At 35.3% G+C, this 15,214-nt stretch overlaps 1 protein-coding gene across 20 annotated transcripts in view; it reads left to right on the forward strand.

Moving 5' to 3' along the window:
• NPNT (nephronectin) overlaps positions 1 to 15,214 on the forward strand; it is a 77,366-nt gene that overhangs the window by 39,258 nt on the left and 22,894 nt on the right. For 18 of the 20 annotated variants that reach the window (XR_013417251.1, XR_001444893.3, XR_013417249.1 and 15 more), the window contains 5 exons: positions 4,093 to 4,212; positions 5,537 to 5,656; positions 7,289 to 7,423; positions 7,729 to 7,851; positions 9,534 to 9,923. Coding sequence is in view for 14 of the 20 variants with exons in the window: in XM_078002057.1 (XP_077858183.1) it covers positions 4,093 to 4,212; positions 5,537 to 5,656; positions 7,289 to 7,423; positions 7,729 to 7,851; positions 9,534 to 9,923 (888 nt within the window). In the remaining 6 variants the exon portion in view is untranslated. The remainder of the gene's footprint in view (positions 1 to 4,092; positions 4,213 to 5,536; positions 5,657 to 7,288; positions 7,424 to 7,728; positions 7,852 to 9,533; positions 9,924 to 15,214) is intronic. The other 2 variants (XM_015138923.3, XM_078002066.1) reach the window with 1 other exon arrangement.

Here is a 15,214-nt window from a genome sequence, read left to right on the forward strand (position 1 = left end):
GAAAAGTATGGAGCTCTACTGTCCTTTTAATGCATCGAGTATCATTGCTTTTCTTTTTCTTTTCTGAATTTTGAAATATTTTCTAAAAATCAGATAGCAAAACAACTTTTTTCATATGTAGGCAAACTGAGGAGTTCCAATGCAACTGAAATTGGGGATTTGATGCCCTTTGCCAAGTAGATTTTGGAAATCAAGTGCTCTTCCCCACTCTCGAGGTATAGAGTTTTAGGTTACCTGAAAATCAAAGTATACATTAGTGACCTTCTTTTGGTATACATTGTGTAACATCAGATAGCCTAAGTTCTGATTCCAAGATGGCATTTAGTTGCTATTTGATTTTAAGCAAGTCATTAACCAATCAGTAACAGGGAGACAGTAATTCCTGCCCTATTCGCCTGTGGGGTTGGCGTAAGAATAGAAACACCGAAAATATTAATGTCTTCATCATGCTGGAAAGCTTTGTAGGAAAATAATGTGTAGCATAATTTTACAGTTCCTCTTCTAGGATATTTTATCTGTAACCCATTCATAGGTTTAAGAACTTAGAATAACTGAATTAAAATAGTTGAAATTATTAATCATTGTCTCTGCTGAGAGGAAATTTGATGCTTTTGTATATTTTCTGCACAAGGAATTAGGGCAAAAGAATTAATTTCAGTCCTTAATAATTTAAAAAATAAAGTTATGGTAGTTGACATATTGACATGTTTGCCTATGACTGCCTGGTTTTAGCACCAAAGCGGAGAGACAGTCCAAATGTGTTAAATGAAAGTTTATGTAAAAAAAAAAAAAACAAATCCATTGAGCTAGTTATCTTACTCAATGATCTCTTCCTAATTTTTCAAGCTACTTTTCAGTGTCTGCATGCTAATAAAATTTCTGATTTTTTTCCTGAAGTTTAATAATAATGCTATGCAGCTTGCATTTCCATTCTGGACCAGTTCCCTTCTCCCTCTCCTTCTCCCATCCAAACTCCTGAATCCACCAACCTACTGAAATGTATTCCTGACAATAATAGATGCACTTTAAGACTTGTATACATAATAATTGAAGCATTATGAATGTAAGTGGCTTATTGTAAAGTTCTATCCTTTAGTATAATATAAGCACATGAAATAATTCATTACATTTTTAAATTTTCCTATTTGATAGATTTTCCTTATATGTATTATAAACCTCCAGAGAAAAAGGAACATAAGTAAATTTACAATAAAAACACCAAAGTTTTATTTCCAGGTTCTCTTATCAACTTTTAAGATTTATTTGAGACAGTATGATCAATGACTTCATTTTGTTCTGCTTATTATTGTAGGAGTAGTTACTATAATTTGGAAGTAATGTATTTTTAAATTTCTTGCTTAATTGAAGAATATCCAATAGATTGTGATAATGAATACAGCATTTATAGAAAGCAACACATATTAACTTACTCAATATGACACTAGTTCAATGAGAAAAGAAGGTAACATAATTGAAGACAATAAACTCTTAAGAAAACTGAGGACAAAAAGGCTTCTTACCAGGACACCAGATACATTTAATCTTTTGAAGCTCTGTACTTTAGGAAAAGTCTGATATTTGGCAAATTTTGATAAACATGGATGACTGTGGAATCTTACAGTATCTGAAGTGTTTTTCATAAGGGTCATTGTGAAGTTTTAGGAGACACCTGCCTGTGGCAGATGGGGCAATGATGGCAGTCACTAGGGATATTAACAACAGTCAGCTGTCAGGGCATGTCATCCAGACCATCAACAGCTGGTGGAGTACAGCTTTCTCAATTGCTTTCCATGTTTTGGATACTCATATGCCCATTAGTAACAGGTAAAATAGCCAGTATATGTCCACATTTACCCATTGAATGTTACATGCATTCTTCCTTTCTCGTATTATTTCATACAGTCCAGATTTTTTTAGACTCATGACAGCATATTGGCTTTTCTTTCCTTTCAGTTTCATGATTCTTAACCCCAAAGTGCTTTTGCTATGGGAACAGAAGGATAAAGTTGGGTTGAAGCCATTCTCTAAAACCACCAGCAGCTCCAGTCCAGATTATGAATACTACCATAGCAATCCTAAGGGGCCCTTTATTGGCCCAGACTGGAGCCAAATTGTAGAAGAGCTGCCCCAACTGGGCTTCAGGTTTAGTTCACCGACATAGTGTCTGAAGAAATTTCCATCAGCGTAAATATTCCTTGTTTATGAGCTGCCTGGAACTGTAAACACCTAATCCATTCCCATCAGGAACGCACAACAGTTTCTGTCACGCTCTGAAAATAAACATAGGGATTCTTAACTGACACATAAACAAAAATCCATCAATATCCTTTTCTTGAGATATAGGTTTTGATTTTACTGTGTTATTTTGTGGTTTTGTTCTATTTTTGTTTAGTGCAGAAAAAATATTTGAAACACAAAGCCTTTCTCTAATGGCATATTTGGTTTTAAATGCTATTTACTATAATATCAAAAAGATTTATCAAAGACAGGTGTGACTCTGCAGGAACATATTAGGAATAGTCATTAATTCCTCTTAAAAGATGAGAAAAGGTTCCCTCTCATTTTTAGTAAATACTGAAATACAAAGTAAAAGAATATGGGAAGGGTAGAAAATTTATTTCTCAGTCATTCTTCCTTGATTCTTGCTTCAATTAACAGAGGGAGAAAACATTTTTGATACTGTAATCTGCATGGCACTTTCTATGAGGAAATTTTTTTTTGAAATATTTTAGAATGTGATTTTGTTTTAAAAACCCTTAACTAGTCAAGAGACAATAAAGTAGAAATTTGAAGAAAGCATAGGAGATGACAGAAGTTTTTGGTTTATTTAACCTTTCCAGGATTTGCGCAGCTGGGGGTCTGCTTACAGTTGCATTCAGGGCAGAAAAAAGACCTACTTGGAAAATCAGTAAGATATGAACATTTTTTTAGATGTGATAATTATTTGGTGGTTTTAAAACATAATGGAACTTGGTGATTTAGTTAAGTGAAATATACAGATTTCAAATAAATGAGCAGATCAGATTTAATAGATTAGATTTGAAAACAATTTTGCAACTAGACAAATTATATTTCTTATTCAATGACATGGGTTAATAGATGATTAAATTATGCTATTTGGGTACTTACGCTGGTGGTTCCAGACAAACATGTGGTCACATTTCTTTTTAATGAAGCATATATTTTAGGCATTACTATTTCAATGTTTATTTGTCATTATGAGTTTTATGTTCACTTGAGGCAGTGTTTAATTTAGGTTAAAACCTTTTTATAATGTGAAGTTTATTAATTCATTTCATATTGATACTTAAACCAATAAACCTAAAATACATGATAGTCTATTACATTTTGTCCATTAGTGTTTCCATATGCCTTTCTTAACTGTGGAATAAATGAAAATATGCTGGTGGGTGTTTTAAAGTTCATTTTGTGACTTGAATGCATTACTAAAGCAGGAAACTGAAGTTTCTTCTTTAATCTTAAATCATATAAAATCTACCAGATTGAACAAGAAAAACTACAATAATGATCACTCTTAATTTATTTCTTTCTTATCCTCTGAAAATATAGCCTATGTAGCCTTCCCTTGGGAAGGTCAAAGCAGTCAAATGTTTTAAAATCTGTATACTTCCTGTAAAGTAAAATATTCTCATGTAATATGTTCTTTAAACAGAGAAAGGAAGACATTGAACGAATAGGGTTACATTGTCAGGATTAAATCTAGCAATAGAACCCAGATATTGTAAGAATGTTGGCAAACAGATGGTAGCTGATAGAGCACCTCTGCCCATGAGGATGTTAGTATGCTGCTGTTTCTAGGGATGGTAAGGTAGGCACCTGTTGTTGAGAATTTTCCTAACTGGCCTTTATAAACAGAAATCCATAAAGGTCATGGCGACTCCTGGTTGCCCCTAGTGTAAACAACCTTCAAATTAATATTGCATGAACATTCTCTATCTCTTATGTAAATGATAGTTACTGTAGCTTGACCTATTTTTCTCTTTCATTTTTTAATATAGAAAAGAATTTTAAATGGTTTACATTAGTGCTGAGGTTTTGTAATTTTTCTGCTTCGACCCACATTGTTTTCAGATCTAAATGAGTGTGGCCTGATGCCTCGGCCCTGTAAGCACAGGTGCATGAACACTTATGGCAGCTACAAGTGCTACTGTCTCAACGGATATATGCTCATGCCGGATGGTTCCTGCTCAAGTATGTCAAGAATCTTAACTCTTTTAAAAGTGCTTTGGGCTTGTTTCTGTTGTGCTCTGGGAGCTTGCTTTTGTGAAAGTGGCCTCCCGGGTTCTGCTAAACAAGATGTGTGCATGTGTTTATATATGTGCCTGAGGAACTGAAAATCAAAATTAGTGGCACCATTTTTGATGTATAATATTCTTCTATCATGGGTGCCAATATTAAATTGATTAGGAAATGGTATTTAGATCAAGAATTACAAAACTAAGTATGTTTTCTAATTTTTTTTTTAAACATGTTTACCCCTGTCTTCTATCTGGGCATAGAAGAATGATTCCAGGTTAAAAAAAGAAAAAGAAAAAAAAAAGAACACTATTGACTATTTAGGGACTGCCAGACAGAATCCATCAGGTCTGTTTTGTGATTTTAAATCATTCATAAATACTTTCTTACTTAATTTTTGTATTTCATTATAAAGGCCTTTAGGCTTTTATAGAATTTTAGACTTTAATAATAGTCTAAGACTTCTAGAAAACAATTTCAAATAAAAAATAAATGAATATGATACCAGAAAAGTAGAATTCATGTATATCTTTATAAGGAAGAAATGTGTGTTTTCTACCATTTGGATGTATAAGATGGATACATTAGATTTGAAAACAATTTTGTAACTAGACATATTATTGTGTGGAACCACCAGCATAAGTACCCAATTAGCATAATTTAATTATCTATTAATCCATGTCATTGAATAAGAAATATACATAATATGTCTAATATGCTCTAAAATTCTATACAGGATGATCATTGAATTGAGGTATTCATATGATATCCAACAATTAATGACTTGATTTTTATTTTTACTGAATTATCATTTAACTGAGTTGCATAAAATAAAAATAGTTAGCTAATTTTATTTAACATTGTGTAAGTGTAGCATGAAACTTTTTGGAATGAGGTGAATACATGTTTAACATTGTGCAACTCAGTGGGAAATCTGCTGTTCCCCTAGAGAAATTTCATGGGCAGTTGAGACAGTTACTTGGATGTTTAGTTAAGAATAGCACTTAGCTTGAGTACTCTAGAGAAATACCTCAATTCTTCACTTTCCTTGGCCACTGGAAAAATTTCCAGATAATCTATGCACAATAGTTTTATATTTGTCTTTTAATGCTTTCTTTCCTTTCCTCCTTTACTTTCTTTAGATGTTTGATAGTTAGGGCCTCTTTGTCTTCCTTGTTGTTCAGTGTCACTGATTTCAGGACAAGTGAAAAAATATAGCTACTTCCTTTACAGATTTTGTTTTCTACCTGTGTGAGTCAGCCAGTCACTCTCTTTCCAGGTGCCCTGACCTGCTCCATGGCAAACTGTCAGTATGGCTGTGATGTTGTTAAAGGACAAATACGGTGCCAGTGCCCCTCCCCTGGCCTGCAACTGGCTCCTGATGGGAGGACCTGTGTAGGTGAGTTGTAAAGTCAAGCATCTCTGTCAGCAGCCTCTATAGGATAAAGGGAGGAAGTGAAAGGTGATGGGAGTAAGGAAAAAAAGGCAATTACTTATGTCAGGTAATTAGCTATCTTTCAGAAGATGTCAGATGTCTCAGAAGAGGACATCTCTGTGAATGGATGATGGGAGCCTTATTGTTTTTAAAATGAGAAATAGGAGGAGGCCTCAGGCAGAGGGAACCCTATGTGCAAAGGCGCTGCAGTTCAGAGAAGCACAATATTTAGGGAAACAGTATTCCTAGAATTTAAGCGGCAAGTGTGAGCAATGAGTGATGAAGCTGAAGAGGTAGACAGGGCTAGATTGTATGTGTTGTACTTCTGGCCTCAGATTTTTTTCTGGTGAATTAGGAAGACAGTGTAGGATTGAGAGTCTGGACTCTTCCATATACTAGATATGTAACCTTAGGCAAGAGACTCTGTTTCTTTGAGCTTGGGTCTTCTTATCTTTAAAATGGAAATAACACCACATAGAACTGGTAGGAAGATTGAATGAGATTGTGGATGCAAAGAGTTTAGCACAATACCTAGCATGTAATAATCCTTGAATGAATGGAAGTGTTTGGTGATTAGAGATATTTACTGAGTACTTTCTATACTCCAGACACTGTGCTGAGTGCTAGGATGTGTAGCAGTGGACTAAAGAGATAAGATTTTGATCCCCACAAAGCTGACATGCTAACAGGGGAGACAGAAGAGAAATAAATACCCCATAAAATTACAGACAATGCCAAGTGTTAACATGAGGTATTGAGAGAAAAACAGAACGTGTCTATTAGCCTTAAGGTAAGACCTGTATCATTAGCCATGTGAAGAAACAGCCAAGCAGCTGAAGAGATTGCAGGGCACTGCGGTGAGAGAGAGGTTGGCCTATGTGAGGTTTTTCAAAGAAGAACGCCCATGTAGCTCAAGTACAGGGTGTGAATATGAGGAGTGGTGGCTCTAGATATAATGGGTGAAGTAGGTGAGGGTGATTTGTTGCAGGGCCTTCAAGGACATGGGGGAGGAATGTGGATTTAATTCAAAGTGCAAGTAGAAATAGTTAAAAGGTTTTGAGCATAGTAATGATCTGATTGTATGTTTTAATGGAATCATTTTGACAGTTGGGTTGGAAATGCTTTGGAGGGGTTAAGTAACAGCAAAAGAAGCAGTTTTGAGGCTTTTGTAATGGTCTAACCCAGGAGATGGTGGCCTCAAATAGGGTAGTGATGGTGGATTAAGAGAAAAGTAGACATAATCAAATAACTTTTTTAGAGATAGAATTAACTGGACTTGATGATTTGGGAGTTAAAGGAAAGAGGGTTGTTTCTAGTTCAAGAATGACTCAAGTTTCTAGTTTAAGCAACTTGGTAGATATAGGTGCATATGTGCTAATATATAGGGTGCAAGAAAATAATAACTTGGCTTAGAAGGATGAGTTGAAATTTGGATATGTGGAATTTATGTTGCCTATAGGGGCAACCAGCTGGATACCATTTATGACGAGCTGCTAGATGCCAGGCAACCGTTTGTAGTCAGTTATTTATTTTGAAACCCACTCTGTCTTAACATGCCCTTGCTCTTCCTAAAATGCTATTGACTTATGTTTCTAGATGTTGATGAATGTGCTACAGGAAGAGCCTCCTGCCCTAGGTTTAGGCAATGTGTCAACACTTTTGGGAGCTACATCTGCAAGTGTCATAAAGGCTTCGATCTCATGTATATTGGAGGCAAATACCAATGTCATGGTAATGAAACCCAACCATTGTTTTGTGTTGTTTCTTCCTAGAGCACTGAAAGATCTTGTAATTGTGGTGATGGCTGGTATGTCAGGGGCAGGGGAGAGTACTGGCATTAAGTTGAACAAACCAACAGACATCCAATTCAACCACTGGTAGTTCCCAGTCTACATGTACTTTATTTCTTTTGTTTATCTGCCAATTTTATGTAGATCATCACATTGCCAAAAAAAATCATTTTTGAAACTGTATATATTTTTCATGTCATATTTATCTCCTAAATAAGCCTCTTCTTTTCCTACTTTCTGATGCAGACATAGACGAATGCTCACTTGGTCAGTATCAGTGCAGCAGCTTTGCTCGATGTTATAACATACATGGGTCCTACAAGTGCAAATGTAAAGAAGGATACCAGGGCGATGGACTGACTTGTGTGTGTGAGTAGCACTTGTCTCTCAGCTTTAAATTCTAGCAGGAAATACAGGATTACACAAAGGCCATTGCTAGGGAAGATAAGGAATAAGATTATCAAAGAAGTATAATTGCCATAATTGGTTATATTTGTCTTTGATTTCCACAAACAATAAAATCACTTGCTCAGGTACTTGTAAAAACTAAGGACTCAGTAATACACCATAATCTTAAGAGTATTTGAATCTCTTCACTGAAATCTCTCAATATTTTCTTTTTAGCTAAAAAGAAATTATAGAGTCCTCCCTGAGAATTTGCTTTTGTTAAAATCAGAAATACATGTTTGCCATTAGCATTAGATTTTGATGGTGAGATAATCGGAATATATTCTACATTTTTCCCTCTGTTGTATGCCTCCTAACTCTACTATTAAAAAAATCATTCCAGCCAGGCACAGTGGCTCATGCCTGTAATTCTAGCACTTTTGGAGGCCATAGCGGCAGGATTGTTTGAGACTAGGAGTTCGAGACCAGCCTGGGCAACATAATGAGACCCGTCTCTACCAAAAAAAAAAAAATTAAAAATTAGCCAGGTGCAGTGCACATACCTGTAGTCCCAGCTACTCAGGAGGCTGAGGTAATAGGATCACTTGAGCCTGGGATCTTAAGACTGCCATGAGCCCAGTGAGCTGTGACCATGCCACTGCACTCTAGCTTGGGCAAGAGAGCGAGACCCTGTCTCAAAAGAAAAAAAAAAAAAAGTCATTCCCTTATTTATTTCCTCTACATTCAGAACTGTTTTGCTTTTAAATGTTTTAAAAGTTTTATTTGGAGTAGTGGTTATGTAGTAGATAAACATGAAAAAACCCAAAAGTCATAATTTAACATACATTTCATGTGACAGAAGATAATTTTTTAAATTTCCTGAGTAAAATATTTACTGAAAACCATGGTGCATAAAATCTTGGGGATTAAAGGGTTTTTAAAGAGTCATCATTCCAGGAATCCTGGAATGAAGTATATCATTCCAGGCAGATTAAATATTGATTCTTTTTGGTGAAGATTATCAACAAAAAAGATGCCACAGATGATCTTTGCAACCTCTGAAAATGTCTTTTTAAAAGCAGTTGTATCTATCAGTAAAGGGGAAGAAAAACCGACCATAAAACAATATGTAGAACATTTACTCAAACTGTATTTATGTGAATTGAATTTATATAAAGTGTGGATAAGAAAAGTATTTGTCTTTAGACAATTCTAAACACACTTTTATAATATACATGTAGCATAGGGATACAGCATAGATTATAACTATGCTTTTTTAATATTAAAAAAACTTAGAATGTCTCTGCATTTTAAAAATTCTCATTAGTTGTTGTCTGTTTCCACTGCACAAATATTTAAAACATTTTTATGTTGCAAATAATACATATTCTTTATGGAAACACACCAATATATTTGTTACATACATGCAAAGGATGAATATATGTATATATATGAATACGTATGTATGTGTTTTATATACACACACACATACACACACACATATATTTGTTATTTGGAAAATAGTATGACTTACAGTAGGTAATATTCTAAATTTGAAAAATGATACTAGTTGTCATGAGATGTTTTTATGTGTCTGTCAGTATAATGCTTCACTTTTTAGGGAGGAATGGTTACATACCAATTTAAGTCTTTGACTCTTTCAGATATCCCAAAAGTTATGATTGAACCTTCGAGTCCAATTCATGTACCAAAGGGAAATGGTACCATTTTAAAGGGTGACGGAGGACATAATAATAGGATTCCTGATGTTGGAAGTACTTGGTGGCCTCCGAAGACAGCATATATTCCTCCTATCATTACCGACAGGCCTACTTCTAAGCCGACAACAAGACCTACACCAAAGCCCACACCACTTCCTACACCACCACCACCCCTGCCAACAGAGCTCAGAACACCTCTACCAGCTACAACCCCAGAAAGGCCAACCACCAGACTGACAACTATAGCACCAGCTGCCAGTACACCTCCAGGAGGGATTACAGTTGACAACAGGGTACAGATAGATCCTCAGAAACCCAGAGGCGATGTGTTCAGTAAGTCTAATATGTTAGCACATTTTCGGTAGGCTCATTTATAATGACTTTTCAACCACAGGCCATGCCTTGAATAAGAATGAAACTTGTAAGAAGAACTAGCTATGTAAAATCATATGTCCCTATTGACAAATATTATAAAGAGCTGTATAAAGAGTCAGTCTAATTGGGCAAGTAAAAATGTATGTAGCAACGGAAAGAATATCACAAAGTCATATGGTAGATGACAGCTCTTAGCCAGTATGGGAATTCTGACATAGTTGGATTTACTTGAAAACTCTCAGAGGTGGAGAACTTAACTGTATTCCATGCTGTGTTACTTTTAATCTAACCCTTAATTCATTCAGTCAGTGAACATTTTTGAATGTCTTTAGAGTGTCAAGGAGGCCTTGTATTAGCCATTGGGTTTATGTAAAGATGAAACAGAAAAGGTCACAGTCTGGTGGGAAAGATGGTTACTCAGAAGATACCAGTGGTAGTATGTTAGTGAAAGAGATCTGTGTAGGACACTATGGGAGGAGAATGAAGGGATACCTCATCAGTCTTTGGGTAGGCAATATTCAGGGAGGCCTTCCCGAGTGAAATGGGGTGAAGTGGATGAGGAAAGGGAGATATTATAGTTAACGGGGACAGCCCAATAAATGCAAAGAAGTAGAAAGCAATGTAACAGGCAGTAGACTGCCAGTAAATTGGAGGGTCATGTCAGGGACAGATGAGAGAAGCTGGACAGCTACCCCTTGGATTGCTGTAAACTGGTAGTTAGACCTACACTGGGATTGGATTAGATCAAAGACTCCCAGATTCTTAGCAGGTGACTAGGTAAAGGGTAGCACCACCAATGGAAATAGAGGATTCAGGAAGAGAAGCGAGTTTTGAAGGAGAAAAAGGTTAATTTATTACTAGACCAAAATTTGCATTTTATAACTTTCATCTGTTCCTCATATTTATCTGTTTGTCCTGTGTCACTTCGCTTATTCTTAGTTACCTTTGCATTCACTCTACCTGTCTCCTCCTTTATACATTACCAGTTTATTTTGTTCCTTTTCTCATTCCTCCATGATGAAGCTAGAGTTTGTGCCTTTTATATTAATACCTTTATAACTTTTTATCAGGTGATAAAATATTGACATTTATTATTATTTAAAGGGGAAAATTAAGCTGGTGTGGCAGCTCACACCTATAATCCCAGCACTTTGGGAGACTGAGGTGGACTGATTGCTTAAGCCTGGGAGGTTGAGGCTGCAGTAAGCTGTGACTGTGCCACTGCACTGCAGCCTGGGTGACAGAGTGGGACACCGTCTCAAGAAAATGAATAAATAAATACTAAATAAAGGGGATATTAGAGCTGAATTTTGCTTGTATGTGACTCTCAATTAAATTTTCTCCTCTGGGTAATTGTCCATTTAAAGAAAGATCGAGATTCTCTAATTCTGATATAGTTGTGTCAGATGTATTTGGATAATCAATATAATTTTCAGGGGAATTAGATGGTAATTCCCAAAATACATGTAAAAATATATTACACATGCTAGACTTAATAAGACTAGACTTAAAAATTATATCAATAGTTCCCACATTTTATATGTGCATAACTATTTTCTGAAATTTGTATTTTTGTAATTTTCTCCTCGCCCCCTCTCTGCATCTCAGATACTGTCTTTTTCTCCCTATTACTCTCCTTTTTAAATTCTCATCTCATTGTGATCATACAATGGGATTTTTATTTATGAGTGCTTAAGTAATTATGGTATTTATATTATTTTGCTGCCTTAGGGTAACAGGGAAATTTGGCTATTTAATGTAAGATGATTTGCTAAATATTTTTTTCATTATGATGAAAGAATACATCTTTCTGGGAATTTTAAAAAATGCTTTCTCTTTTTAAAATGTTTCTCTTTATTTCCAGTATTCCTCTCTATGCCAATACATAAAAATGACACTGAAGTTCACCAATAAAATTTAGTTCAATAAAATTGGGGAAATACAGAGTTCCAATGATGTTTGGGAGCATTCATTATAAGAGAGTGTGATCTTAAAGACATGCTCTGGGAAAGGATTGCCTTGATCAAATGCCAAGGCTGTTGCATGCCACAGATAGCATTGCTGCCTTTAGAAACTCCTGCCAAAAATTAAATTCCACTCTCATTTCATCTTCAGCAATAGCTGCTTATTAAGTCTAGCATGTGTGAGAATGCTTTAGATGCTTTTTGACTTGCTGTCTCATGGTTATAGCGTATATTCTAAAAAAGGCAAGGGCGCTAAGTTTTTAATTCAGGACAAATAACCAGTGTCTATTCACTGTGAAAACAGAAAGGAACCTTAGCACTATTGCAGTTCAACACCTTTTCTTTACTGAACATTTTCTTCACTTCTGGCATAAATTCTTAAACCATCCTTATTCTCCACAGGTCTGGGAACAGAATTTAGCTCACCTCATCTCATAAATTTTTAGGTGATGTGAATTATGGCCACTATTTGACAATCTCCTTCAAATAGCCCTCTACTTTAATTGTGTTTTTCTTTACATTGAAAGATATTTTTAAATTCTAATTTTTAATTAACATAATAATATATTTATGGGGTATGAAAGATTTCTTTTAATGGAAAAGGTTGTGAAAGAGAGCTTTTCCTTATAATGTATGTGCGTTGTCGCCCTGATAAAAGACGGTAAAGATATTCTAAAAGAAAATCAAGGAAGAAAAACATTACAACAAGAACACGTCTTCAGCCCAGACCTCTCCCCCAGACTCTAGACCTGTATATCAGCTGACTGCTTAACTTATCCAGTTGGATAAAAATAGACGTCTCAAACTCAACGTCTATTTTTATAGACGTTGTATATATATATGTAGAATTGTATAGAATTGTTCCTCTTCTTCCCTTAAACATGCTCTACTCTCAGCCTTTCTTATCCCAGGTAATGGGACCTCCATCACCTGTTGCTAAGGTCTGATAATGTGGATTCATCCTTAATTACTTTCTTCATACATACATCTAATATGTAAGGAAATCCTTTTAGCTTTACCTTCAAATTATATTTAAGTATGACCATTTCTCACCACCTCCAATGCTACTACCCTGGCCCAAGTCATCTCTCCCCTGGAGTACAGGTCCAAAATCCTTTATCCAAATGACTTGTGGAATACAGCATTTTTTAGATTTCAGAAAATCAATAAGGTGCATATACTATATAGTACACACTGAAGTAGTGATACATACTGATTTTTCTCTAGTGTTTTTACTGTGAACATACCAATGTTAAAGAAAGGAAAATGATATTAACTCAGAGGTGATGTCTCACAGCATATATTTACTAGCTTGCACAAATTTTTTAATGTTAGCAAGATTTAAGGCAAAGTTTTTATTTATATTTTAATTGGATCCTATGATGATCATTAAAGAAAAAAGTAGCTATCTCAGAAAGTATAAACTGAGCTCTTGGCAAATGTGACCAAAATCAGAAATCAGATTTTTTCATAAAGTTACGTGTACATTTGTCTAGAGTTACAATTAAAAGTATTGTGCTCATAGCCAGTCTGTGATCTGTGGCATATTATTATATCTTCCTACGCCTTAAAACAATGTTTCCTGTAAGTATAAACAAAGTACCATTGACACTGGAGGTTTTGTCCATTTGCTACTTCCAAAAGAAAGGGGTACAAGACAGAAAAGTTATTTAAACTTTAAGCAGTTGGTTAGATGTGGTAGTTATAATGGACTTTTGGTATTTTAATATGGGGCCTAAAAATTTTCATCTAAACCAACATTAATTATCTAAGTGTGATATTCTTATGAGGTCTTTGTTAAATCCTCCCAATTATATCCAGCATCTCCAAAGGTGACTGAGGTCCCTTCTAATAACTCATCCCACCATTGGAGCAGTCTTCCTTATATTTAACCTAAATTTATGAAACTACAGTTTATGCCTTTTTAATATTGTCAGATACTCAAGATTAATGGACACAGTTGTTCATTGTCCCCAGCTCCCATACTACATGTACTCAAAGACACTTTCAGGAAATGACTCACTCTTTCTTCACTGGGCCCAATAATTTATGTTTTATTAATCTTTTCTTAGAAATGCTGTTTTTCAACCCACTTAACAATCTTTTTGGCTGGTGCTTTGCACATTATTTTCCAAATCTGTCACAAATGATGGCGTCAAAGATACATGATAGTCAAATCTGACCCAATACTGATCACAGGGCGGGTGTCTTTTAACATGGTTTGTAATCGAAATCATTTCTCTTTGTTGCAAAGTAGAGAATTATGGGCAGCTATTTCATCTCCAGATGTTTTTTTCCTCAAATGGTCACATAGTGGGCACGCAAAAATATTTGTTGAACGGAATGAAATGGAATTTTATATTGGGTTTAATTTTTTTCATTCTAAGTAATCCTTCATATGCTTAACTAGCTAAATTTTACTCGTTGGTTCTGATATTCCCTCCCCAAATAATCAAAGTTAATTCAGATTATGGTTTTTTTCTTATCTTGATATAGCTTAATATAGCCATTGAAAATAAACAATCTCTAGAAAATTCTAAGTCTAATATACTTCAAAATTTTAAGCATGACACTGAGAAATAGTGAAAAGCATAGAAAAGGAATATGAAAATAGCATTGAAACATTTGGAATTGAGGGGTTTTAACTACTACTAAAGATAGAATATACTGAATCAGAAAACCTAGTCTTGATTTTCACCTCTATTTATGAGGTATGTGACTTTGGACTAGTATGAGTATTTATGAGGTACGTGTCTTTGGAAGAGTTACTGTGCTTTCCACCCTAATTTTTTCTCTGTAAAATGGAGGGAATATTCCTAGCTTTCCCTTTCTCATAGGGTAGCTTCAAAGATCAGAGATAAGGGATCTAGTGTTTGTGAATTCTGAGTTACTATGAAATGTAAAAGATTACTGTGTTTTGTTTATCACTGTAAATAACTCTGATGGGGAGAACTTAATGTGTGATTAAGGTTGCAACTTTTTATGTGTGATATGAAATATTAAACACATTTTTAAAATAATTCTTTTTGAGACAGGGTCTCACTCTGTCACCCAGGCTGCTGCAGCTTCAGTCTCTCAGGCTCAAGCGATCCTCCTGCCTCAGCCTCCCAAGTAGCTGGGTGGCTATTTATTTTTATTTTTTGTGGATATGAGGTCTTACTATGTTGCCCAGGCTGGTCTCCAACTCCTGAGCTCAAAGAATCCTCCCACCTTGGCCTCCCCAAGTGCTGGGATTCTAGGCATGAACCACTGCACCCAGCCTAAAAACAATTTTAGCTTGAGGGA

The sequence above is a fragment of the Macaca mulatta genome, chromosome 5 (genome assembly GCF_049350105.2).
Source record: "Macaca mulatta isolate MMU2019108-1 chromosome 5, T2T-MMU8v2.0, whole genome shotgun sequence".
NCBI lineage: Eukaryota > Metazoa > Chordata > Mammalia > Primates > Cercopithecidae > Macaca > Macaca mulatta.